Raw genomic sequence first — 26,515 nt, forward strand, 5'->3', positions numbered from 1 at the left:
GCATGCAGTAGGTTGGACACCCAATTTTCTCCATTCTGGAAGTTGTAATTAGAGTATGACAAATTTACATGGGCAGGTGTAGACAAATTTATAATGGAAATATTAAAACCAGGATAGAATATAGAATTTAAAATCGCTGAATTAATGATGCTTGAATTACCGCTGATCATTTTATCTTTGACCCCTACTTCAGTAATTTCATCTGGCCGAAATATAAAAAGGCAGAATGCATTCCTTTAAAATGGAAACTGAATTACTTCTGCTACTCTGAACAATGCAGTGGTAGATTAACTAAAGGATGACCAAGAAGAAGCCAGTCCTTCCCATCCATGACAACTGACTCAATTAAAATGAAGCAGACGAGTCATGGCTGGAATCCTAAATATATATCTATGAAGTTCCAGATCATCACATTTTCTAGCAGCAAAATATACCATTCGGTGTCCAATTTGAACAAATTCAACTTTCTGCAAAAAAAAAGTTGAACATTATGTTTAAAAACTCTACGTCTCAGAAAAGCAGTAGTTCTAAGCTTAAATTTGTATCCTAGCTAATGAATCCCAAAGCAATAAAAGACAAAATGAGCAATTATTTAAATTCACGTTTCTCTTGATAGAAGAAAGGCTTTTCTGTTCTTATTTTATACTCACAAGATCGATTGATTTACTTGTGCACCTGCGTTTTTTTAAATCTATTATTCACATGAAAAATTGAGAACCACCCTTTGAAACTTTTCTGTGACAGAACCTACTTCAGTATCAATAATTAATTAGAATTCTTAATGTCTCCATCACAATTTTTTTTAGGAAATCCCCAGCCTTAAAATCTGACACAAGCAGCTTCTAATGATCTTTAGCCAATTTTGCTATAGGTTAAACTTTCTTATCTACCGAAGTCATTGGTTTTGGTATGAGGTCCAAACTACATTCCTTAGCTAATGATTCCATCTCTCTAAACAGCAACTTAGACTAAAGCACACATCTCACAACTTTGATGTTATATTAGATGCTGAGCTAATATCCATATTGTTTTTGTTAGCTTTCATTTTTATTATTAATCACATTCTTGGTGTTCTTCTACATTTTTGCCATCTGTGAATTTTATCGTTCAAAGCTATACTGCCTGTGCCTGAACTTGGACCAATTCCCTGTCAACTGTGCTCAGTGATCTACGTTAGCAGCCAAACACATTTTAGTTTGAATATTCTCATTCTTCTTTTCAAATCTCTTCATGGCCTTGCTCTCTGTTATCTGTGTAAATGCACACAACCTCCAAGATATCTGTGTGCATCTAATTCTGGCCCCATGAGCGTCCCAATTTTAATCACTCCACCAATGTTGTCTCTGCCTTTGTATCTCACTTTCCTCCTTGAGATATCCCTTAAAACCTACCATTTTCATCTGACCCAGGATTCTTTTATCAAGCTGTCATGCTTTATAATGTTCCTGTGAAGTTCTATAGAGTATTATATACATGAAGTATTAAATAAATATAAGATGTCATTGCAGATGATAGAACTTCGGCTTTAACCAATTTTGAATTCTACACATTGTGCTTCATCCACAAGTGCAACCATGTTGTAGATTAGCATAACCCCATTGTTGGTAGGATTGTAAAGTGACACCACACAAACTAATAATCTTAAAAATCTTCATTATTGTATGCACTTTGTGTACTTATTAACTGTACCTTGTCATGATATTACTGTATTTTGAAAACTTGTAAATATTGACAATGTTTTGTTGTCATATGCCATTTATGATTCATGTAAAATATCAATTCATAATTTTAAAAGGCATTAACAAACCAAAACAAAGTAAATTTGCTTGGAAACTTCTATTTAAGAATGTCTTAATGACCTTTGAAACCAATCCATTCCGAATAAGCAGAAACAACTTGAAAGGTTATAGTGGAATACAGAGACCTAGGTAATGTTTTGGGGACCTGGGGTTAAATCCCTTCACAGCAGAATGGCACTTGAATTTAATAAAACATGGAATTAAAAGTCTAATCATCATTCATCATCTTTTTAAAAAAAAATTGTGTTCACTAAAGCATGCGAGCTTAAGAGGTACAGTTAGTAAGTTTGCAGATGATACCAAAATTGGAGGTGCAGTGGACAGCAAAGAGGGTTACCTCAGATTACAACAGGATCTGGACCAGATGGGCCAATGGGCTGATACAAATATCTCAGCAAGAGGCCCAGCAATCACTTCCCTGGCTTCCCACAGAGTTCTAGGGTACATGTGATCAGATCCTGGGGATTTGTCCACTTTTCTGCATTTCAAGACATCCAGCACCACCACCTCTGTAATATGAACATATTTCAAGATATCACCATCTATTTCCCCACATTCTATATCTTCCATGTCTTTCTCTACTGTAAACACTGATGCAAAATATTTGTTTAGTATCTCCTGCGGCTTCACACAAAGGCTGATTTTTGAAGGGCTCTATTCTCAACTTAGTTACCCTTTTGTCCTTAATGAGCTTATAAAATCTCTTCTGATTCTCCTTAACCCTGTTTACAAAAGTTATCTCATGTCCCCTTTGTGCCCTCTTGATTTCCCTCTTAAAGATACACCTGCTGCCTTTAAATTCTTCTAAGGAGTCACTCGATCTTTGTTGTCTATACCTGACATGTGCTTCCTTCTTAATCAAAGCCTCAATTTTTCGAGTCATCCAGCATTCTCTTCACCTATTAGCCTTTTCTTTTCTAACAAGAATATACTGTCTCTGGATTCTTGTTATCTCATATTTGAAGGCTTCCCATTTTCCAGCCATCCCTTTACCTGTAATCATCTGCCCCCAAAATTCTTCCCTAATCCTGTCAAAATTAGCCTTCCTTCAATTTATCCTTTTCCATCACTAATTTAAAACCATGACTTGGAGACTCTGGGGTGGACAACATTAAAAATCACACACCAGGTTATAGTCCAACAGGTTTATTTGGAAATGCTAGCTTTCTGAGCGCCACTCCTTCATCAGGTGATTGGGGAGGATAAGATCATGATCACAGAATTTATAGACAAAAGAGTCCAGTGTCACTGATGTGATATATGAAACAATTTTATATTAGATCTTTCATCTTGTAAAATTGGATATGCTGATTTCTATTCTTTGATATGTAAATCCCAGAACTTGTTTTAAATTCTCAAGATAGGTCAGCTTTTCTAACAATAGGTGTGAAGTCTGTCTGTGTCCCAATGTTTAGTTAGACTGACAATCCCTCTGCATATTTTTAGAGTTTTACATGGATTCATGAAGTTTTTGAGCAAAATAAATGCAGTTCTGCAAAAACAAGTTCACCCCATAAACATAAGTGTGTGTGTCTAAGTAAGCTAGGTTAAGTAAGTGTGAGTGTGATGGGGTATGTGTCTGTGAGAGGGTGCGTGTGAGGTGTCTGTGTGTATGAGAGAGGGCCTGTGTATTATGCAGTGGGGTTAATTATAATGAGATATGTTCCCCAGTCAGGGAACAGTTCAGCTGTACAGGACATTTAGCCTCAGACCTTCGGGTGACCATCCTCCAAGGCAGACTTCAGGACAAGCAGCAATATAGAGTGACTGAGCAGAAGCTGATAAAAAAAGTTCAGTACTCACTGGAATGGCCTCAACCAGGACCTTGGGTTCATGTAACACTACAGGTGACCAAAATTTTCTTCACACACACACACTCTCTCTCTATCATGTACACTCACACCCACACCCACGTGCACACACTCACTGTCGCTCCTACACGTGTGCACACACAAGTTTATTGGTTGAATTTGTTTTTGCAGAATTGCATTTTATTTTGCTCAACAACTGCATGAATCCACGTAAAACCATGCAGAGGGCTTGTCAGTCTGACTAAACATTGGGACACAGACAGACTTCACACCTGCTGTTAGAAAAGCTGAACAATCTTGAGAATGTAATTTAAAAGAAGTTCTGGGATTTTCATATCAAAGAACAGAAACTAGAAGGTACATTCACTTCTTGTACACTATTAACAAGTTCCTCTCCATCTGAACCCTTAAAACCATGGCAGCCCTAGCCTATGTTTGGAAAGATAAAATCCTCTCCCATTGCCACTTATTATTCTAAGTGATAATTAAAACACCCTAACAAATTTGTTCCTTAATTTCCCGCTGACTATTAGGGAGTCTATAATACAGTCCCAATAAAGTGATCATCCCTTTCTTATTTCTCAGCTCCACCCAAATAATTTCCCTCGATGTATTCCGAGGAATATCATCCCTAAGTAAAGCTGTAATGCTATCCCTTATCAAAAACACCACTCCCCTCCTCTCTTGCTCCGGTTTCTATCCTTCCTATAGAATTTGTATTCTGGAACATTAAGCCGTCAGTCCTGTCCATCCCTGTAATTACTATCACAATCTGGTCCCATGTTCCTAACCCTGCCCAGAATTCATCTGCCTTCCCTGTTCGGCCTATTGCATTGAAGTAAATACAGTTTAGTTTTATTAATTCTATCTTATTCTCTGCTTCGTTCCTGCCTGCTCCTTTTCTACACTGTACCAGTCCCAATTGATCCCTCTCCTCACTATTTCCCTGGGTCCCACCCACCTTACTAGTTTAAATCCTCTCCTGCAGCTCTAGCAAATCCCTGTGCCAGTGTATTAGCCCCCTTCCAATTCAGGTGCAATCTGTCCTCCTTGTACCCCAGAAGAGATTCCAATGATCCAAAAATGTGAACCCTTCTCCCCTGCACCAGTTCCTTAGCCACGCATTCATCTGCTCAATCCTCCTATTCCTACCTTCACTAGCTCATAGCACCGGGAGTAATCCAGATATTACTACTCTCTAAGACCTCCTTTTTAAATTCTTGCCTAACTTGATATATTCTCCCTTCAAAATTTGTGAGAAGATTTATAGCTCGGGTGCTCGTTGTTGTGGTTCTGTTCGTCGAGCTGGGAATTTGTGTTGCAAACATTTTGTCCCCTGTCTAGGTGACATCCTCAGTGCTTGGGAGTCTCCTATGAAGCGCTTCTGTGATCTTTCCTCCGCCATTTGTAGTGGTTTGAATCTGCTGCTTCCGGTTGTCCGTTCCGGCTGTCCGTTGCAGTGGTTGTTATATTGGGTCAAAGTTGATGTGCTTATTGATTGAATCTGTGAATGAGTGCCATGCCTCTAGGAATTCCCTGGCTGTTTTCTGTTTGGCCTATCCTATAATAGTAGTGTTGTCCCAGTCAAATTCATGTTGCTTGTCATCTGCGTGTGTGGCTACTAAGGATAGCTGGTCGTGTCATTTTGTGGCTAGTTGGTGTTCATGGATGCGGATCATTAGCTGTCTTCCTGTTTGTCCTATGTAGTGTTTTGTGCAGTCCTTGCATGGGATTTTGTACATTAAATTGGTTTTGCTCATGCGGCATGTCCTCGTTCCGTTGTCGCAACCCAAAGGACTAGCCACACTACCATACATCAAGAGCATTTCCAAACTGACAGCCAGACTACTGCGACCACTCGGACTCATTAACAGCACACAAACCAACAGCCACTTTCCAACAACAACTCACCAGAATGAAGGAACCGATACCCAGCATGAGCAAAACCCATGTAGTGTACAAATATCACTAAAATTTGCTGATCATTGTTAAACATTATTGTGGTGGGATCTTGCTTGTAAAATTGGATGGTTTCCTACAACAATTCTGTTGAAAAAAAATCTTCAGTTGCATTGCACTTTGTGATATCATGAGGCCGTGGAAGGTTCTGTATAAATGGAAATCTTTTCTTTCCCATTTTTATGGTTTTTGCTGGAGCAGTCCAAAACTAAATACATGTTGTCTCTTAATGCCCAGTCTTTTCCTCTGCCCTAAGAGTTTCAACAAAATCTCCAACCTTCCCCTGAAAGATGCAGTGGGCTGTTTATCAACTATATTTTGTGGCTAAGCATTGTATGCATCAACAATCTTTCACTCAGAAATACTGCTTCTAACGTATGCCCTCATTTGGCAACAATTTTAAATTGATGGCTCCCAGCCAAAATAAATCTTTTGCTATTCATTCTATCAACATCTATTATATGTATTTTTAAAACAGTGAAAATTCCTTTTAACATTCTTTGCTTCAGTGGAATTGGTTTGAATATCCCAATTGTCTCCCTATTACTATAGTTTCCAACTATGACATCATCCCTCTTACTCCATGGTTTTAGTGTCCTTTCCATAATGGGTGTTTTGTTTATGTGAGTTATCTAGAATATAATGGATCACCTCTGAATGTGCAGTGTAGTCACAAAATGGAACATGCATTTTATTTTAAGCACGCAGGAGGGGAGTTGTGAGGAGGAATATCTTCAGAGCACAGTTTTGAATTGTGCTATGCACTCTTTGTCAAATTTCTCAGGGCAGGTAGTTTCCTGGATTGTCATTGCTTGGAAATCACCATTAGTAATGAAGCTGCAAAGGCTATGCAGGTAACTTAAGGAGCCCTTTCATGTTATCCATCAAGGATCTCAATGAGTGTGATTACATGTAGTGCACAGAATATGACATTTACTTCATCATGTCTTCTCTTTCAAGTAATCTGTGATGCTGTCTGCTTCTGGGGAATAGTCTCTGCATAACATGCTTCCAACAGCACTATGAACAATTTCTCCCTCTAGGTGTCTCCCATAGCTTTGTAAGTGGAGAATTAAAACAAAAGTGTTCAAGTGAAATAGGAATAGAGGACAAGAACTGTTTGGACATAAGCACACAAAGATAGTTCAGCTTCCATTTTAAAGTGACACATTCAATCCTTATTTTAACAAACTTGCACCATGTCTAATCGAAATTGTATATGCATTTATTATGCTATCCACTGCTGTGTAACTGTCACATCATTTTACAATGGAAATGTTTACAAGAAATGTACTACCTGTTAAAGATTGTCTAATGAAGCTAATTGGGATATGATTTAACCAGCGCAATTGGTCGACTTTGCAATTTAATTTTCTTCTGTCCTCCTAAATATTCCTTTATGAACTCTATATATCTCTGTAGTGTCCCAGAGATGTTCCCTAAAGTGCTCTGCTAGGAGGTGTCCAGTGTCCCCAATGTAGAGGAGACGGCATCGGGAGCAACGGATACAATAAATGATATTGGTGGATGTTTTACCTGCACATCCACCAATATCATTTATTGTATCTGTTGCTCCTGATGTGGTCTCCTCGACATTTGGGAGACTGGACGGCTCCTAGCAGAGCACAGAACATCTCTGGGACACCCACACCAACCAACCACACCCCCCTGTGGCCCAACATTTCAACTCCCCCTCCCATTCAACCGAGGACATGGAGGTCCTGGGCCTCCTTCACCGCTGCTCCCTCACCACCCGGCGCCTGGAGGAAGAATGCCGCTAATGGAGTCAGGTGTTACTAGGGGACATAGCTTTAAATTAAGGGGTGGTAGGTATAGGACAGATGTTAGGGGTAGATTCTTCACACAGCGGGTTGTGAGTTCATGGAATGCCCTGCCCGTATCAGTGGTGAACTCTCCTTCTTGGTCATTTAAGCGGGCATTGGATAGGCATTTGGAAGTTATTGGGCTAGTATAGGTTAGGTAGGATTCGGTCGGCGCAACATCGAGGGCCGAAGGGCCTGTACTGCGCTGTATCCTTCTATGTTCTATGTTCTAATGCCTCATCTTCCACCTCGGAACACTTCAACCACAGGGCATCAATGTGGACTTCACCAGTTTCCTCATTTCCCCTTCCCTCACCTCACCCCAGTTCCAAATTTCCAGCTCAGCACTGTCCCCATGACTTGCCCAACCTGCTCATCTTCCTTTCCACTGATCCACTCCACCCTCCTCCCTGACCTATTGCCTCCATCCCCACCCCCATTCACCTATTGTACTCTATGCTACTTTCTCCCCACCCCCACCCTCCTCTCATTTATCTCTCCGCCCTGCAGGCACTCTGCCTCTATTCCTGATGAAGGGCTTTTGCCCGAAACATCGATTTTTCTGCTCCTCAGATGCTGCCTGAACTGCTGTGCTTTTCTAGCACCACTCTAATCTAGAATCCCTTCAAACCATCCCTCCCACAATATCAAATGGTTCTTATCGGAGTCACAAATGGCATCCTACATGACTGTAATAAAAGGAAGCTATCCCCCCTTTCCTTCCTGACCTGTCTGAAGTCTTTGATACAACTGATTACATAGAATCCCTACAGTGTGGAAACGGGCCTTTCGGCCCATAAGTCCACACTGACCCTCTGAAGAGTAACCTACCCAGACTTATTCTCCTACCTTATTACTCTACATTTGCCCCTGACAAATGCACCTCACCTATACATCCCTGAACACAATGGGCATTCTAGCTTGGCCACTTCACCTAACCTGCACACCTTTGGACTGTACGAGGAAACCAGAGCACCTGGAGGAAACCCAAGCAGACAGGTAGAATCCCCCTCCAATACCTTCATTGTTTTCCAGTCTGTTGGGACTGCATTTCTATGGTTCCACTCTTATCTATGCAATAGTAGTCATAGAATCACCTTCAAAGGCTTCTTTTCTTACTCCCATGGTAACATCTAGTATCCCCAAGCCTTTATCCTTGTACCCTTCCTTATTTCTTAGCGACATGCTGCCCCTCAGTAACATCTTCCAAAAACACATTAATTTCCATACATATGCTAACAACACACCGTTCTCCCTCAATACCATTACCATACCATTACTTCTGGCACCATCTCTAACTTGTAAAGCTGCTTATCTGACATTAAAGACTATGTGAGCAGAACTTTTCTCCAATTAAATCTTTGGACCCACTGCAAATTTTGCTCCCTTCTGACCAATTCCATCCTTCGCCCTAGTAACTGTCTGAGGTGCAACTAGATTGTTCACAACCTTGGTGTCACTTAATTCTGGGATGAACTTTCAACCACTGACCATCTATTTCTACTTCCATAACTCTGCATATCTCTATTGCTGCTTCAGTACACTTTTGTAGAATCCTGCTTCTGTGCTTTTGTTACTTCCAGACTTGACAATTTTAATGCACTCTTGGCCAGCCTCCCCCTTCTATCAACGTCATCCAAAATGTTGCTGCCTGTGTCCTAATTTATACCAGTTGCCAATTACCCATCTTCCCTGTGATCAATTCGCATTCTCATTGGCCTGGCCCCTTCCCAACTCTCTCTCATCTCTCCCAGTCTTACAGCTCTCTGTGATGTATACTTTAATTCTGGCCTGTTGGGCACTTTGATTTCAATTCCTCCAGTATTGATGACTGTGCATTCAGCTGCCTAGATCCTAACCTCAAAGTCCCTTCTCACTTCTCGACCAATTTTCTTCTTTATATCACTCTTTAAAACTTAACCCTTTGACTAAGCTTTTAGTCATCTGAGCTAATATCCCCTTATGCAGCTCCGTATTTTTAAATAAAGCCTCTGAAATTCCTTGAGCTTTTGTTACATTTAAAATACAATTTGGTGTTGTTGACAGTCAGCAGTTCTAAAATCATCAGGCTTCCAAAACAGACAGCACTGATGCTAGAAAACAAGGGTTAACCCTCTGCACATGGACGACAGAAAAGGAGATAATCTGCAGCACGTAACTCAGAGGATCTCCATGATTGTGATAGCAGGTTGTCTCCTCCACAACCTTGGAATTAGGAGGATCTACCCAATGGACACTGCAAATGAGTCTGCACCCTTGCTTTAGACATATTAGAATGGCAGCAGCAGTCTTGGTAGACTGCCAAGAAGTAATAGCAGGGTCATCTGGAGAGAAGCACTGATGGAAGTACTAATACCGTTATCCTCAAAAAGGGCAGCAGGTTTGTGCTTCACAATGCCATTATCTCTCTCATAGGGGAGCACCTCAGCAATTCTTGTAATCTACTCCAGCACAAATTGCTGGACTACTGTGAAGGCTTAGATGTCCTATTAAACACAGATCCACATGGATCTCATGGCCTTTGAATTCCCACTGCAACACTAATTCATTGAGAGGTTTCCTCAGTAAAATGGAAATTGATAGTGACCAACACATGCTCTTATCCTGGCTCTAATAGGCAGTATTAATATGGAGTGCCCACCACTTCCACTGTAGAAACAGCGAGTCTAGACTTTGTGCAATACTCTTGGCCACAATGAAGTCAGAATGCTTTTGTAGTTCTAGCCAAAGACTGTGGTTTATCTGGCAACTCTATCAATATACCAACCAACTCTATGTTTTTGTACATTAGTGTTTGCCTTAATCTGCTCCAACAAGTTATTTAACTAAATCTCCAGAAGAAAAACTGATGTGTTATCTGTTTATATACAAGGTGATCATTCCCTTACAGTCTGACTGCAACCCACTTATGCCCATGACTCACCACATGCTATCCAGGCTCAAAGCTTGCCTTTAATATTCTAATGCTAGTATCTGAGTTGGTGACCTCAATTGTTAAATTAAGTGATTGTGCTTCTTCCTGTGAACTCTCACATCTTACCACCTGAGGCTGCAGAGGTTGACAGTTTGGCAGTCACTGACATTATGAAAACACAAAAGCTTGGGTGAAGGGTGGAAGCAAAGTAAAGTAAGAGGTTTGGGAAGAAAGGAAAAGGCCTACAGTTACTCCATCTGCAGCTTTCATTTTGTGGCATCTTTCAGGGCGAGGACTAAGACAATGCTCTATCATACTGTCATCCACAATGACCTTGGTAATACCTAGTACTACTGGCAATACAACACTGGTACCCACAGTCCTGAGGATGCTGAGGCAATAGATTCATGCTGTTCTTCTGCTTGTTTTACCTGCTGTGTGTAACCTCCTTTGCCATCAGAAACCAGTTGACAGTGGTGGGAAATCATTAGTAATCTACAATTTTCCAGAGACAGTATAATTTTACCAGTTGCATCTATGTTGTCTTTAACACATGCTGTGGCAGCTGCACTTTCACTCACTGGAGGTGGCGAATGCACCACAGGTAGTCAATGTGGCACAAAAATTCAATGCATTCTGAGTGAAAAACACATGGGCCTGGAATCTCAGCATCAGCTTCAAGCCCCAGCAGATGTGCAGCCATCTTCTAATATGGAGTTTCTATCCACAGGTACCCTCATGATGCAGCGAAAATGCAGGGAAGCCATTTCGCTGCATTGTGAGGGTACCTGTGGATAGAAACTCCATATTAGAAGATGGCTGCACATCTGCTGGGGCTTGAAGCTGATGCTGAGATTCCAGGCCCATGTGTTTTTCATCCATTTGTGTGGATACTTTGCTGCAGCCTGTAGAGGTGACCACAGTTTGAGTGTTGGTGGTGCAAATCAGAGTCTGAGGCCTTTTTCAGGCAGAGGCTATCAATTGTCTGAATACTTCCTAATGCCTCAGTGAAGATGTGGCTATTGATTCGTTCGGACTTAATTGCACCTCTGTTTTGTCCTCCCTCTGCTGTTCCATTCACCTCAGCAGCACTCTCACTGTAGACATAGCAATGGCCTCTGACCAGCTTTGACATCATGCCCAATGATTGTATATTCAGTGCACATTCTTCCCACCTCTTCAACCTTCTCATCCTTAATTGGCCGACAATTCCAGAGATGTCTTCCTAATTAATGTCTTCTAGAAGATTGAATCAGCAGTCCTGCTACAATCAAGTTCATGTCCAAACATAGTTCCACTGGACAAAATAAAATATTGGGAAATTCAGCTAAGTGTATCAGGTGTGGTGGAAGCTCTCCTCTTTTCTTGGCATACCAGTTTGTCACTGAATACTCAAAAACAGTTGTAGTGCAGCTTGTTACAGCTTCCCTTTTGGGTAGGCTGTACCTTTTTTAAAAGGATAGGTTTCTAGGAGCATGTATAATGCTAGCTGACCCTAAAGCATGCAAGAGTGCAATACACAAAAATGAGTATGGGGCTGCTCGGGAGCCACTTGCAGTTACACTATAATCATGCAAATGAGGTGGATAAAGGAACCTAGCTTGTTTTCAAAATCCAAATAAGCCACCAATTAAAGCCCCTGTACCCAAAAATTTGGATAACTGAATTTTATGGTCTTTAAGTTTCAAGTGTTAAGCTTTTTGGGATAGATTGGGTGTTTGAATAAAAACTTTAATGAGGTCATTAGAACACACATTGAACAGCCAAATCAATGAATAAATTTAATCATGTTATAATTAAATGCATAACTGAGTTTTTAATATTTTTGAACTCTTATTTCAGATGGTATAAATTGACAAAAATATTTGAGAAAGCATTTTGAAAGAACTGAAATCTGATTGGTGTCCTGCACAACCAGATTATGCTGTTTGAATGAAGAGATTGCAAGGCAACTCTATAATAAATGCTGACTGATTAATTTATGATGAGAAAAGGTTGACATAAAGTGCATCATAAAACCTGATTAGAAAATTAAGGGGCTAATTTTGAATGATAATGTCAAACAGTGGCTCATAATTACTCCTGGTTTTGAAAATTGAGAGAGATGTATACTGCATGGCTGAATTAATATTTTCTGGTTGAACTTATTGACCAAAGTCAAAACTAGCCTGATGTTGTGCACACTGGATTCTAATTGTATTACAGATTTTATCCATACATCTCGATCTCCCACTGCAGTACACAAAATAATGAAGACCTTTTAAAGTTTTAAGATTTTCATATTGATGTTCATACAATGATTCACTCACTCGACACCTTGCAAGTGGATCAGGAGATTCCTCAAGACTTCGACTCATGTTACGAAGACGCTCTCTTCGTCTTTGCTGGCTCAATCTTATAGTCTCTCTACGTCTTAGGATTCGCTCAAACTCATTTAATTTAGCAGCTTCTCTATTTCTTGCAAGTTGTTCATCAGAATCCTCATTCGCAGAAGATTCTGCAGTTTGACCATTAGGAAGATTTTCCTGTTGCTCTTCTTGGCTTAACTGTGAAACCTCTGCATGATTTTCTGTTTGCTCAGTTTCACTCCCAACTGTCTGTACTGGACATGCTACTTGTAGTCGCTCTGCCCTCTCAGCCCCAGCTCTAGCAGCACGAAGACGTTGCCGTCGCCTTCGCTGCCGTAATCGATTACCCAATCTAATTCGTATGATTGCATCTTCAGGCTCCTCCCTCTCTATCTGGAAAACAGACACTTCAACTTCAACATGTTCTTCTGGCCCAGAGTGGACTTCATGATCAGAAGACATTGGTGCATCCATTCTGGAAAAGAACTGTTTGGTAGAAAAAAGATTAGGAGTATGAAGAGAAATTAGTAACTATCACATAGGACACCCACTAAGCTGAAACTCAAATTCCAAGGGAAAATAATGACAATTAAGCATATTGAAAAACTCAAAATTAAATACAGTAGCACAAACAAATGTTGACATTTTAGGGAAAGGCATGCATTAAAGCAAGGGAATGAGTAACCTAACATTATGACCACTTGGATATGATCTAGTACAAGACTATCCTTCATGAGAGTAAAGGACAACAAATTAGAAAGAAAACTAGGAATGTAGTAAGAACAATGTAAGTCGTAAAGGTAATGCTTTGGCCTCCACTTCAATGGAAGTAAGAAAGCAAATTTTGAGACAAGATAACAATTCTTTGGCAAAATTTAAAGGACTAATGAGGGTGTTATTACCTGTAGGAGAAAGTGAGGACTGCAGATACTGGAGATCAGAGCTGAAAATGTGTTGCTGGAAAAGCGCAGCAGGTCAGGCAGCATCCAAGGAGCAGGAGAATCGACGTTTTGGGCTCATGCCCGAAACGTCGATTCTCCTGCTCTTTGGATGCTGCTTGACCTGTTATTACCTGTAGTACATTAATAATTTTGTATTCCACCAAGGATGGATTAGTAGCCTCAGTTCATGTAGAAATATTGGCTAGTCACATGATACACTTTTGTCCCAAGCAGCCAAATGTTAATCTATATTAATTCGGCCATACTTCCCATAAAATAAAGTTGACGTGTTGGTTGCAGAGATACTATGTTCAGTTTTGTCTCGCAGATTCTTTCAATGCAAATTGAGTACTGTTAGAATTCAGTTACTGCAAATATGTCATCTGAGGGACAAACATACACAAAGAAAAGCTAACTATGTAATTATGGACAATATCATTGTTTGTAATGTAAATGCATTTATCTATTACAACATAAAAAGAAATGTAATTTAATTGTTACAAGTCATTAATTATCCTAAATTTTCCCTTCAGTCCTAACAGTTTTGTTTTACTGCTATTGAATGCCTTAGGTCACTTTTATATTAAATTAATTAAATATGATAAAATGCTGTTCTTGAATACATATCTACTGCACAAAATATAGCTCTTTGCATGGAATTACTGATCATTTAGTAAATTGCCTGTTGCTTTGTAGCTTGAGCTTCATTTTGCAAATTCATTTCATCCACAGAAGACAAAGGAATCACTTGATGGTTTTTTAATTCATTCTTGGAAATGTTGGCATCACTACTTAGAATAGCATTTGTTACCCATCATTAGTTACTGATCAGGAAACTATGGTTTATTCTTTAATTGCTCCATTTGGGTGGCAACGTTATTCCCAAAATACAGTATTTAGATAAGGAGTTCTAAGATTTTAACAAGCAGTGATGTCCAAGTGATGATGGTGTGGGACTAGGAGGAAACTGAGATGATGGTGGTCCCATGGATATGCTACTCTTATTCTAGGCCAAGGTTAAGAGTTTTGGGAGGTGTTGTTGATGAACCCTTAGTCAGTTGCTGCAGTGCATATTTTAGACAATACATACTGTAGCCACAGTATTCAGGTAGTTCATGCTGAGTTTGAAGGAAAGAAGAAAATATAGCTTGACCAGTTCAAATGTGGGAGTAAGATCTTGTACTAAGACTTTTTTTTTCATCAATTTCTCACATTTACCCGAGATGTAACTTTTCCCTCCACTCCCTGTTATTACTAGCACCCTCTAGCCACACTCAATCCCTGCTTTTTATTATTTTTATTTCATTCTGTTTATTCCAGCTCAAAGACATTGCTTTACTATATTCTTTTTGTTGTACCTCTTCCTTGTGTTTCCATTTTTATCCTCTTTTTCATGGTCATTTGCCTCCCCACCTTCTTTTACTAACACTCATATTTCCCTTGGAATGGCTTCTGTTACCTTTTCTCATCATACTTTGTGTTCCATCTATTTAAGGTGCATTTTCCCTCACTGTTAAATCTGTGTTCTATATTATGTTTAGATGACCTGAATGCCCTCCCATACCCCAATATTAGTTTGTACTTTGTGATGATAACTACATTTCAGAAACATTTAATTGGCTGTTAAGTGATTTGAGAATTTTTTCTCTGTGCGCTGTTGATTGAAATTTGTGTCCTGTCTTCACGTTCCATCTACAAAATGCAGAATGTAACATTAAGAGTCACGAGTGCCAGAAATTAAATGCAAGAAATGTTGGACAGAACATTTGTACACAAGTTTGAGACAGGGAATTGTATTAATGAGCTAGTAATTAAAGCAGAGACCATGTTAACATTAAAAAAAAGGTTAGAGATTGAAAGATAGGATAAAGATAGTGGAACAAGATAGATGTGAGATCAGGATAAACATCCCTTGCAAACTCAGTCAAATGGCTTGATGGGTTGCACTTTTAATACAAAGATATTATATTGTAAAGTGTCTGCTACTCATTTCTGCTTAACCTCTTTATAGTGAGAGTAATTCAACACTTATTCCATTAATTGTTCATGTGAAATTTCTCTTAAGAATGGTTTCTCACATTCTAAATTCTCCTTTTATTGTTGAGATTCAGCTGGAATTCATGCCTTATTTGAAACTTTGATCATTAAGCAAATCAAACAGCTTGCTTTATGCAGAGGCTACTTACTGGCTGAATAAATCTCAATCACAAATGTGCATGCAAAATTAGGTGAGGTATCTAATCATATCATTCATTCATTCAGATGCATTGCTTTCGAATAATCTCACTAAACAAGACTAATTTACAAAGAAGTATGCTAACATTTATAGCACACCTGCTTTGTGGATTCTGTTACAACTCCTCCTCCTTTTCTTTTGCCAGGTGTTATAAATAAGTCATAGAGACATGTAGCATGGAAACAGACCCTTTGGTTCATCTTGTCCATGCTGACCAGATATCCAAAATGAATCTAAAATAATTGGATGAGAAACCATTTGGAGCAGTTAATGAACTCTCCTCGCCTGTTAGTTTTTGTTACTGTTCCTGGGATCTGGTGTCACTGGTTAGGACAGAGTTTATCACCCATGCTTGGTTGTCCTTGCGACAGTGGTGGTACATTAAAATAGTTTAAGATGGCAGTTTATGTTGTGAAAGAACTTTCTCTGTGCTGATAGGAAGTGAGTTCTCGGATTTTGAGCTCACAATGAGAAAGGAAGGATAATGCATCTCCAAGTTAGGATGATGTGTGACTTTAGGGGAGGTGGACTAATAGTAATGTCACTGGATTAACAATCCAGAGCCAGTGCTATGGCAACATTGGTTTGAAGCACACCATGACAGATGGTGAAATCTGAATTCAATAAAATCTGAAACAGAGAACTGGTTTAATGGTGACCATGTTGATTGTCATAAAAGAAATAAAAATCACTAATTTCTTTTAGGGAGGGACGTCTGCCTTCCTTACCTTGATTGATCACCATGTAACTCCAGATTCATAGCAATGTGGATGACTCTGGGCAAGGAGGGATAGGCAGTAAGTATAAGTAGCAAATTTGTTAGCCAGCAATGTCTACATCCTGTGAATGCATTGGGGAAAAAGACATTGGTTGGGAATTTGCAGATGGTGTTCCAATGGCTCTGCTGCCCTTGTTCTTGGGGGTGGCAGTCTTGGGTTTAAGAGGCAGTGCCAAAAAAAAGTGGCAAATTGCTGCAGTGCACATTGTAACAAGGAGGAGTTAATAACCTTGCTGTGAGAAATCCTTCAAGAAGCGCCCAAATCATGGCTCTCAAAAAAATCTCCTGCTCCCTGGATGCTGCCTGACGTGCTGCGCCTTTCCAGCAGCACATTTTCAGCTCTGATCTCTAGCATCTGCAGTCCTCACTTTCTCCTCTCAAAAAAATTAAGGATAGTATTCAATCCAAAGAGGAATTGAGTAAAATTATTAGAAATAATAGCAAGCCTGAGGATTGGGAGCAGTTCAGACTTCAGGAGAGGAGGACCAAGAGATTGATTAGAGGAGAAACATAGAGTCATAGAGACGTACAGCATGGAAACAGACCCTTCGGTCCAACTTGTCCATGCTGACCAGATATCCCAAACCAATCTAGTCCCACCTGCCAGCACCCAGTCCATTTCCCTCCAAACCCTTCCTATTCATATACCCATCTAAATGAGTAACAACAAGAACTGGGCTAGTGGTCGGATACTTGGTAGTGTGGATGAGCAGAGGGATCTTGGTGTCCATGTACACCGATCTCTGAAAGTTGCCACCCAGGTAAATAGTGCTGTGAAGAAGGCATATGGCGTACTGGCTTTTATTGGTATAGGAATTGAGTTCTGGAGTCCTGAGGTCATGTTGCAGTTGTATAAGACTCTGGTGCGGCCGCATCTGGAGTATTGTGTGTGGTTTTGGTCGCCATACTATAGGAAGGATGTGGAGGCACTGGAACGGGTGCAGAGGAGGTTTACCAGGATGTTGCCTGGTATGGTAGGAAGATCGTATGAGGAAAGGCTGAGGCACTTGGGGCTGTTTTCATTGGAGAAAAGGTTTAGGGGTGACTTGATAGAAGTGTACAAGATGATTAGGGGTTTAGATAGGGTTGACCATGAGAATCTTCTTCCACGTATGGAGTCAGCTATTACGAGGGGGCATAGCTTTAAATTAAGGGGTGATAGGTATAGGACTGATGTTAGAGGTAGATTCTTTACTCAGCGAGTCGTGAGTTCATGGAATGCCCTGCCAGTAGCAGTGGTGGACTCTCCCTCTTTATGGGCATTTAAATGGGCATTGGATAGGCATATGGAGGAAAATGGGCTAGTGTAGGTTAGGTGGGCTTGGATCGGCGCAACATCGAGGGCCAAAGGGCCTGTACTGCGCCGTATTTTTCTATGTTCTAAATGCCTTTTAAATGTTGCAATTCTACTAGCCTCCACCATTTCCTCTGGCAGCTCATTCCATACATGTACCACCCTCTGTGTGGAAAAGATTGGCCCTTCGGTCTCTTTTATATCTTTCCCCTCTCACCCCAAACTATGCTGTCTAGTTCTGGACTCCCTTACCCCAGGGAAAAGATTTTGTCTACTTATCCTATCCATGCCCCTCATGATTTTGTAAACCTCTATAAGGTCACCCCTCAGCCTCTGACACTCCATGGAAAACAGCCCCAGCCTGTTCAGCCTCTCCCTATAGCTCAAATCCTCCAACCTTGGCAATATCCTTGTAAATCTTTTCTGAACCCTTCCAAGTTTCACAACATCTCTCCGATAGGAAGGAGACCAGAATTGCACACAATATTCCAACAGTGGCCTAACCAATGTCCTGTACAGCCGCAACATGACCTCCCAACTCCTGTACTCAATACTCTGACCAATAAAGGAAAGCATACCAAACACCACCTTCACTATCCTATCTACCTGCGACTCCACTTTCAAGGAGATATGAACCTGCACTCCAAGGTCTTTGTTCAGCAACACTCCCTAGGACTTTACCATTAAGTGTATAAGTCCTGCTAAGATTTGCTTTCCCAAAATGCAGCACCTCGCATTTATCAGAATTAAACTCCATCTGCCACTTCTTAGCCCATTGGCCCATCTGATCAAGATCCCATTGTAATTTGAGGTAACCTTCTTCGCTGTCCACTTTCAATTTTGGTGCTATCTGCAAATCTTACTAAGTATACCTCTTGTGCTCACATCCAAATCATTTATATAAAAGACGAAAAGTAGTGGACCCACCACTGATTCTCGTGGCACTCTAATGGTCACAGGCCTCCAGTCTGAAAAACAACCGTCCACCACATCCCTCTGTCTTCTACCTTTAAGCCAGTTCTGTATCCGTACAGCTAGTTCTCCCTGTACTCCGTGAGATCTAACCTTGCTAACCAGCCTCCCACAGGGAAGCTTGTCAAATGCCTTACTGAGGTCCATATAGATCACATCTACTGTTCTGCTCTCATCAATCCTCTTTGTTACTTCTTCAAAAAACTCAAATTAGTGAGAAATGATTTCCCACGCACAAAGCCATGTTGACTATTCCTAATCAGTCCTTACCTTTCCAAATACATGTACATCCTGTCCCTCAGGATTCCCTCCAACAACTTGCCCACCACTGACGTCAGGCTCACTGGTCTATAGTTCCCTGGCTCATCCTTACCATCTTTCTTAAACAGTGGCACCACGTTAGCCAACCTCCAGTCTTCCAGCACTTCACCTGTGATTAACGATGATACAAATATTTCAGTAAGAGGCCCAGCAATCACTTCCGAAGCTTCCATCAGAGGTCAAGGGTACACCTGATCAGGTCCTAGGGATTTATCCACTTTTATGCGTTTCAAGACATCCAGCACTTCCTCCTCTGTAATATGGACACTTTTCAAGATGTCACCATCCATTTCCCTACATTCTATATCTTCCACAGTAAATACTCGTTTAGTATCTTCCCCATTTTCTGTGGCTCCACACAAAGGCTGTCTTGCTAATCTTTGAGGGGCCCTACTCTCTCCCCAGTTAGCCTTTTGTCCTTAATGTATTTATAAAACCCTTTGGATTCTCCTTAATTCTATTTGCCAAAACTATCTCATGTCCCCTTTTTGCACTCCTGATTTCCCTCTTTATGTACACTCCTACTACCTTTATACTTTTCTCAGGATTCACTTGATTTATCCTGTCTATACCTGACATGCTTCCTTCTTTTTCTTAACCAAACCCTCGTGAGAGTAAATTTGCAAGGAAAATAAAAGCCAACTGTAAGAGTTTGCATAAGTTTCTAAAAAGGAAAAGATTATTAAAAACAAATATAGGTCCCTATCAGATTAAAATCAGAAAAGTGATCATATACAAAGAAATGGCGAAGCAATTAATTTAATAAATAAATAAATTTTAATTCATGCAAGAAGACACAAATACAGTTTCAGAAATACCAGGGAAACAAACATCTCCTAGGAACAAGGAACTGAAGGATATTGGTATTGGTAAAACAAAAGTGCTAGAGCAGTTAATGGGACTAGTAGCTGAGAATCCCTGGGTTCTGATCTACATCACAGGGTACTGAAGGAGTTGACCATGAAAATAATGGTTCTTTTAGTTGTCACCTTTCAAAATTATGTTGACCTGAGAAGAATATAGCAAAATAGAGTGTGGCAAATGTTCTTAAAAAAAGGAGCAGGAAAACCGTACATTACTTACTGGTTAGCTGAAGTATTATGAAGCATTTGATAATAGGACACTTCGAAAAATACTAACAGGATTACAGGATTGCTCTGATCCAAAAGGCTAACAGCATTGTGGAAGACCCCACACCCTGAATCAAACTCTTCTCCGTGAAGATACTGGAGCATTTGGTCTCTCGCAGCCAGACTGTACAACAGTTTCTTCCCCCCCAAGCTATCAGGCTTCTTAACACAGTATGATCTGACTCTTTCCCATCTGAAATTCTTTGCACAACTTTGAATTGCTGCTAGAAACATGTCTATTATTTATCATTCTTCAATTACACTATAACTTGTGTGTTTTATACTTATGCACTTTATGCCTTATACGATTGTGTAGTTTGTGCTGTCCATGTTATACCCTCAGTCCTGAAAGAACACTGTCTCGTTTTTTTTTAACTGGATCAGTGGTATATGGTAGAAAATGACAAATAAAAAGCTACACTCTTTCTCTCTACTCAATGTCAACATGAATTTATAAAAGGGAAATTTTGTTGACAAACCTACCAAAGTGTTTGTTTTTTGAGGATTGTGCTGGTAGAATAGGTGAAGGAAAATCAGTCAATGTAGTGCATTTAGATTTTCAGTAACCTTTTGATGAAGTCCGACATAAAAAGTTAATGTGCCAAATAAACGTACATAGTATTGATGGTAATATACTGGCATGGATTGAGATTTCATTACCTGGCGGGAAACTAAGATTAGGAATAGATGAGAGTTCTTCAGAGTGGATGAGTGTGTCAAGAAGGGTACAGAAGTGCTTGGATCGCAGCTATCTAAAGTATATATCAACAATTTGGAAAAGGGAATCAAAAGTAATAGTTCCAAGTTTGCAGACAGCATGAAACTATGTAGGATTGAGTGGTGAAGAATATTCAAACAGCCATCAAGGCAATTTAAACAGTTTTCGTGAGTGGCAGGTGTCGTATAATGTGCATAAGTGTGAAGATGTTCGCTTTAGGAAGAAAGTCAGAACAGCACAGTATTATTTAAATGGTGATTGACTGAGGAAATGTTGATGTACAAAAGAACCGGAGAGTTACAGCAAGTGTGCAGGAGCATTTGGGAAGACAAATGGTTTGATGGCCTTCATTACAAGAAGGTTTCAAGTACCGGACGAAGGAAATTTTACTCTAAAGATTCCATGGAGGTAGATCTTGAAGCTCCACTTGAGTGATTCCTTGGATAGCAGGGTTGTTCTATTAGGAAACATTAGGTCAATTGGGCATGTTTTCACTAGAGTTTAGAAGAATGAAAGGCGATCTCATTGTAAAATACAAAATTCTGACAGGGCTGTAAAGTCTAGATGAAGGGATGATGTTTTCCATGGACTAGAAGTTCAAAAACAAGAGGTCATTCTCTACCACAGAAAGCTATTGGAGACTTTGTTACTGAATATATTTAAGAAAGAAATTGATAGCTTTCTAGAGGCAAAAGGTGTCAAGAGGTACGGAGACAAAGCAAAAGTAAGACATGAAGGACCAGCCGTGGTTATGCTGAATGCCAGCACGGGCTTGATGGGCTGTATGGACTGCTTCTGTTTTCATTTTTTACTTTCCTAAAGTTAAGTATGTGATTGGAGTAAATGTTTAAGGTGGTGAATGAGCTATCAACCAGGCAGCCTGCTTTTAGCCAGGTGGGGTATCAGGTTTTGAGTGTTATTGAAACTACTCTATTACACTCCTACCCTATGTCTAGTTAGATGGTTTAAGACAGTGCTTCCCAAACCATTTTGCATTATGGTGACCCCATTTTGAGGCTTGAAAGTTGCTGTGACAGAGAGATGGAGGTAGGGGAGCGGAGAATCGAGATATGTTGTGGTGGTTGCTGTTTACATTGCAGGGTTGTTAGAAAGCTAATCTTTCTCCCTCCCACCTCTCTTGGACCCTCCTTCTTACAAACCCCCAATCTATGTAAATTATTTTGAAAAGAAAATTTACAACTAAAAAAATAAATTTTGTGAAAGTCTTTGTCTTGGGCTCACAATTATAAAAGGAAAACAATATGATTACTATGTGGAGAGGAAAGTGCTGATTCATTAGCATATATATTCTGATAGAGATATTGCCATGGATAATGCAGCAGTTTGATGATGCTTGATAGTTAACTGCCAAGCCAACATAAATATAGCCCCCAAAATGGTCATCTCAGCAGTAAAGTAGACCCACAAATGTCAGTTCTGAGGAATGGTCACCGGATCCAAAACATTAAGTCTGATTTCTCTTCACAGAAGCTGTCAGACCTGCTGAGCTATTCCGGCAACTTCAGTTTTTGTCAGTACTGTCAGTTACTGTCAACAGACATTCTGGCTTAGAATGTATTTTGTATACATGCATGGTTTATTCCTAGATGGTCCATACTTAATAACTTGTTGTCCTACTGAGGATGAGGTTCCACATGTTTGGGGGGGCCATGACTTAAGAATCCAGAAGAGCTGTTGCAGAAGTGAGGAGCACACGCAAAGGCTAGTATGCCTGGACAATCTCTGCTATTGCACACTGCCCTCAAAGTGGCTGTGGGAGTAAAAGAGACTAGCACATATCTCCTTCTGGAATGAGCCTTTACAAAGAACATCTGGAAAGCAATGCAGTGACTTTTGTTGAAATTCATCCCAAGCAGCTCCATGATGCAGAATTTCATGCCCTACAGGCTGTTTCCTGGGATGCACACGATGGCAAACATCAATTGTGCTTGCAAGACCATCAGCTTGGTAAGAAATACTCTTTGGTCTTACTGATACTTGTTGGTCTTCCATTGTAGAGTTGCTCTCAACCAAATATTGCAGACTGGCACAGTCCAGGTCCAGGACTTCATGCTGAGTGATGCATTTAAGCTTGGGGCAGCTGCCACCAAAGTGCACTGGGGAAAGACCATTGTCTAAGGTATTTCTGTCAAAGTATAACAGGGATCCATTCAATTCTCAGACCCTCCATTGCCTCAAAGTGCATGTAAATTGTTTCCTGCATGAGTAGAAAATGCCTTTGTTTTTGCACTGCAGGGAAGCTCTGAGGAATGTCAAATTACAATGTGTCATTTATATTTTTTTCTCTCTCTGCAAATATTGGAGAGAACTGTTTTGGAGGCTCTTGTGGCACAGTGGTAGCATCCCACCTCCTGATCCTGGAGACCCAGGTTCAAGTCCTACCTGTTCAGAGGTGTGTAATAACATCTTTGAATGGGTAGATTAGAAAACAGATTTATAGAACTGTTTTAGGACTTGTGCATTTACATAATTTTTATGAATAAAGTATATTTTTGTAATTAAAAAACAGGCCAATAAATAGCTAGTCATTGAGCAGTCCAGCTGGAAGGCTTCTCATGGTAGATGAAGAAGAGAGGTGGCAGTTATGGGTTAAAGTTGAATTTGTGGGCTCACTAACAGCATAGATGTTTTCACCTCTTTCCTGCACCCCCCTGTATTACAACAGTGCTCAATGCACCAAGGTTGGTCCCTTGGCTTGATGGTAATAATAGTGATGGGTATTGTCAAACCATACGATTACAGATTGTAGTGGTACACACTGATGATGGCCTGCTGCACCTCATAGATGCCAGTTTTGAGCTGCTAGATTTGTTCAGAATCTGTTCCATTTAACCTGTGGTATCACCCAATGGAATTTAAGTATATCTCATTTTAGCCTTTTCCACTGAATTATTTGGCACTGTCATTTAATTTGATTTTTTACTTCATTAAATGTCTGTTTCACACAATCAAATTAGTTGGATGACTTTTTATGTAGTTAAATTGAGAAGTCTGTGATCCTGAGAGTCATGTCACTGCCACTGAATGAGAAGCTTTGGATTTACATTCCTTCCCAGGACTTAACAATCATGGAAGATATGTCATGGTAAAATGAATTGAATATTAATTTACATATCCACCCAAGGCAGTAAGAGCAGGAGAAATTCCAGGTCAGCCATGTGAGCAGGAACACTGAAGTCTTTCCCTTCACTATCAAAAGCTCCACATTACAACATGCATGTAAAAATGCATCTTGCTGCAGAAACTCTTAAGTGAATATACTACCAGAGGTAAAATAACATTTCAGTGCAGTACTACATTGTCAGAGGTGCTACCTTCAATTCAGACATAAAATTGAGATAATGATTGACTAATTGGAAGAAGCAAAGGCAATTCTCTTGATGCTCTGATCAACAAAGATTACTTCCTCAACTTTGTCGGAAATTAACTACCATTCACCTGCTTGTTCTTGGTGGGACTTTGCTATGCAACCTGCCAATCTTTACATTAGGTGGACTATATCCTGAATGCAGAAAAGGTAATGGAAATGTGATCCTGCATGTAAAAAGGGTGCCTGGAGGGTAGGAAAATGCATCAATCATGTCAAAAATCAAATTTCCCTTTAGAACCAACCTCAAAACATATTTTTCTATAATTATTCTATCGTAATTATTACATTTTAACAGTTGTCTTATTTTTGTAGTTAAACCAAGCAATTTTTTTAAAAAGTCTGAGAAAATAGCATTGAAATGGATAATCAGTTCATTTGTTTATGTTGAGGTTGATTAAAGTATATTAGCAACGACAAAGGGAACATTTCCGTGAGTTTATTCAAATAATGCTGAGATTTTTTAAATCGAATTTTTCACAATCTGAACGATCAGTAGTACTTTGACAGTGCAGCATTCACTCAATGTTGTAAGCAGCCTAGTTGTGTACGAATTGTAGGTCAAACACATGACCTTCTGACTTCGAGGCGATTGTTATCTTTGTGATAATGCTGACAATTTCGTGATGGAATAATGCATTGTTGGCAGTACACGAAAGGCCCTCAGTGTGCAGTAGAGGGAAGAAGTAACGGTGACTGCATTTCAAAAGTAATTAATTGGCTGAAAAATTCTTTAGGATATCCTCAAGATATGAAATACGTATTCTAAAACTTCAGCTCTTCCTTCAAAAATATCTAAAGCCACTGCTGAAAAAAATCTATGAATTTTATATTTAAACGAAATAACTGCTTGAATTCTATGTATTGAACGATCATGAACCTGACCCACTCAACATAGTCTTTCCCCAGATGCTGCTACTTGGTCTTTCCAACATTTTTTTCATTAACGTAGCTATTAAGTCAGTTAAGGTATTTTAATTGTACAATAGTTTTCAGTTGTGCAGCCTTACAAGTTGAGCTGGTCGGTCGGAATATAATTGCAACCTGCCCTTTAAAGTCTCAGTTGCGGAACTGGATTGCACTGATCAGACACCAAAACAATTGCCAGCATCAGACACTAACAGCTGATGTAGGCGCAAATGAATATCGTTCTTCAAACCCTAAAGAAAGAGAACATAGAAAAAATGTGCAGAGGAAGGTATAATAAACATCAAGGGAGGGGTGCTTAGGAAGTGCTTTTTTTTGAAGGCGGCCAATCGGCCGGGTGATCTTTTGTTTAGTCGCTGCTGGCAATGGGTCGGGCGGGTGACCTTTTTAGTTCTCTGGAAACCGAAGAGCCGGTTGGCGGAAGCGGAGTTGCTGGGGTGGGCCCTATTCCAGGAAGGTGGCTGATAACCTGCAGAACGGCTTGATCTCTGCACTGGGACGGGCTGCAGAATGCATTGGTCGGAGCAGCGAATGGCCGCACTCGATCTTAGCGGTAGCAACAGGAATCACTGCTCCGGGGTAGGATCTTATTTCTGGGCGGGGTCGCTTTGATCTTTAGGAAGTTTGTGGACGAACAAGAAAGAAATGGATTTATAATATAAATAGTTTCTTACGGTTTTTTTCCCCCCGTGCAGGTTTCCAGGCCGGTGCTGTGTCCAGGGAAAAGGTTGGAAGCCCTTTCGCAGCCGAGGAGGCCAACAACAACTCCCAGTAACTGGGCCTAGCCCGATGGCGCCGCCACTGTCTGGAGGCCTGCAATTACAACGTGTCAGGCAGCTGTTGACATAGAGGTTGAGGATTTTCACTGTGTCTTCGCCATGCCGCGATCTTTTCCCCCATTAAAGCAAATGTGGTAAACAGGAAAAAAAGTTCCTGCTGTGAATTAATATTGGTGCAAGAATGGAATGACGGGCAGAGCCAGTATGCCACTTGCTTGGAACTGTTAGCAGAGCAGGCAAGGCAAGAATTGGAGATTAGGTAGAAAGTGCAAATACATCGCGTATTAATGTTATGCACAATAAACAGCAAGCTGAAAATGTGTTGCTGGTTAAAGCACAGCAGGTCAGGCAGCATCCAAGGAATAGGAAATTCGACG

At 40.3% G+C, this 26,515-nt stretch overlaps 1 protein-coding gene across 1 annotated transcript in view; it reads right to left on the minus strand.

Annotated features, from left to right (window-relative positions):
- LOC132829014 (E3 SUMO-protein ligase PIAS4-like) overlaps positions 1-26,167 on the minus strand; it is a 92,733-nt gene extending 66,566 nt beyond the window's left edge. The window contains exons 1-2 of the mRNA XM_060846279.1: positions 26,034-26,167; positions 12,616-13,140 (exon numbers count right to left, since the gene is read on the minus strand). Of these exons, the coding sequence (XP_060702262.1) occupies positions 12,616-13,128 (513 nt within the window). The 5' untranslated portion in view covers positions 13,129-13,140; positions 26,034-26,167. The remainder of the gene's footprint in view (positions 1-12,615; positions 13,141-26,033) is intronic.
- Positions 26,168-26,515: the final 348 nt, after the last annotated feature.

This window comes from Hemiscyllium ocellatum, chromosome 28 (genome assembly GCF_020745735.1).
Source record: "Hemiscyllium ocellatum isolate sHemOce1 chromosome 28, sHemOce1.pat.X.cur, whole genome shotgun sequence".
In the NCBI taxonomy this organism is placed as follows: domain Eukaryota; kingdom Metazoa; phylum Chordata; class Chondrichthyes; order Orectolobiformes; family Hemiscylliidae; genus Hemiscyllium; species Hemiscyllium ocellatum.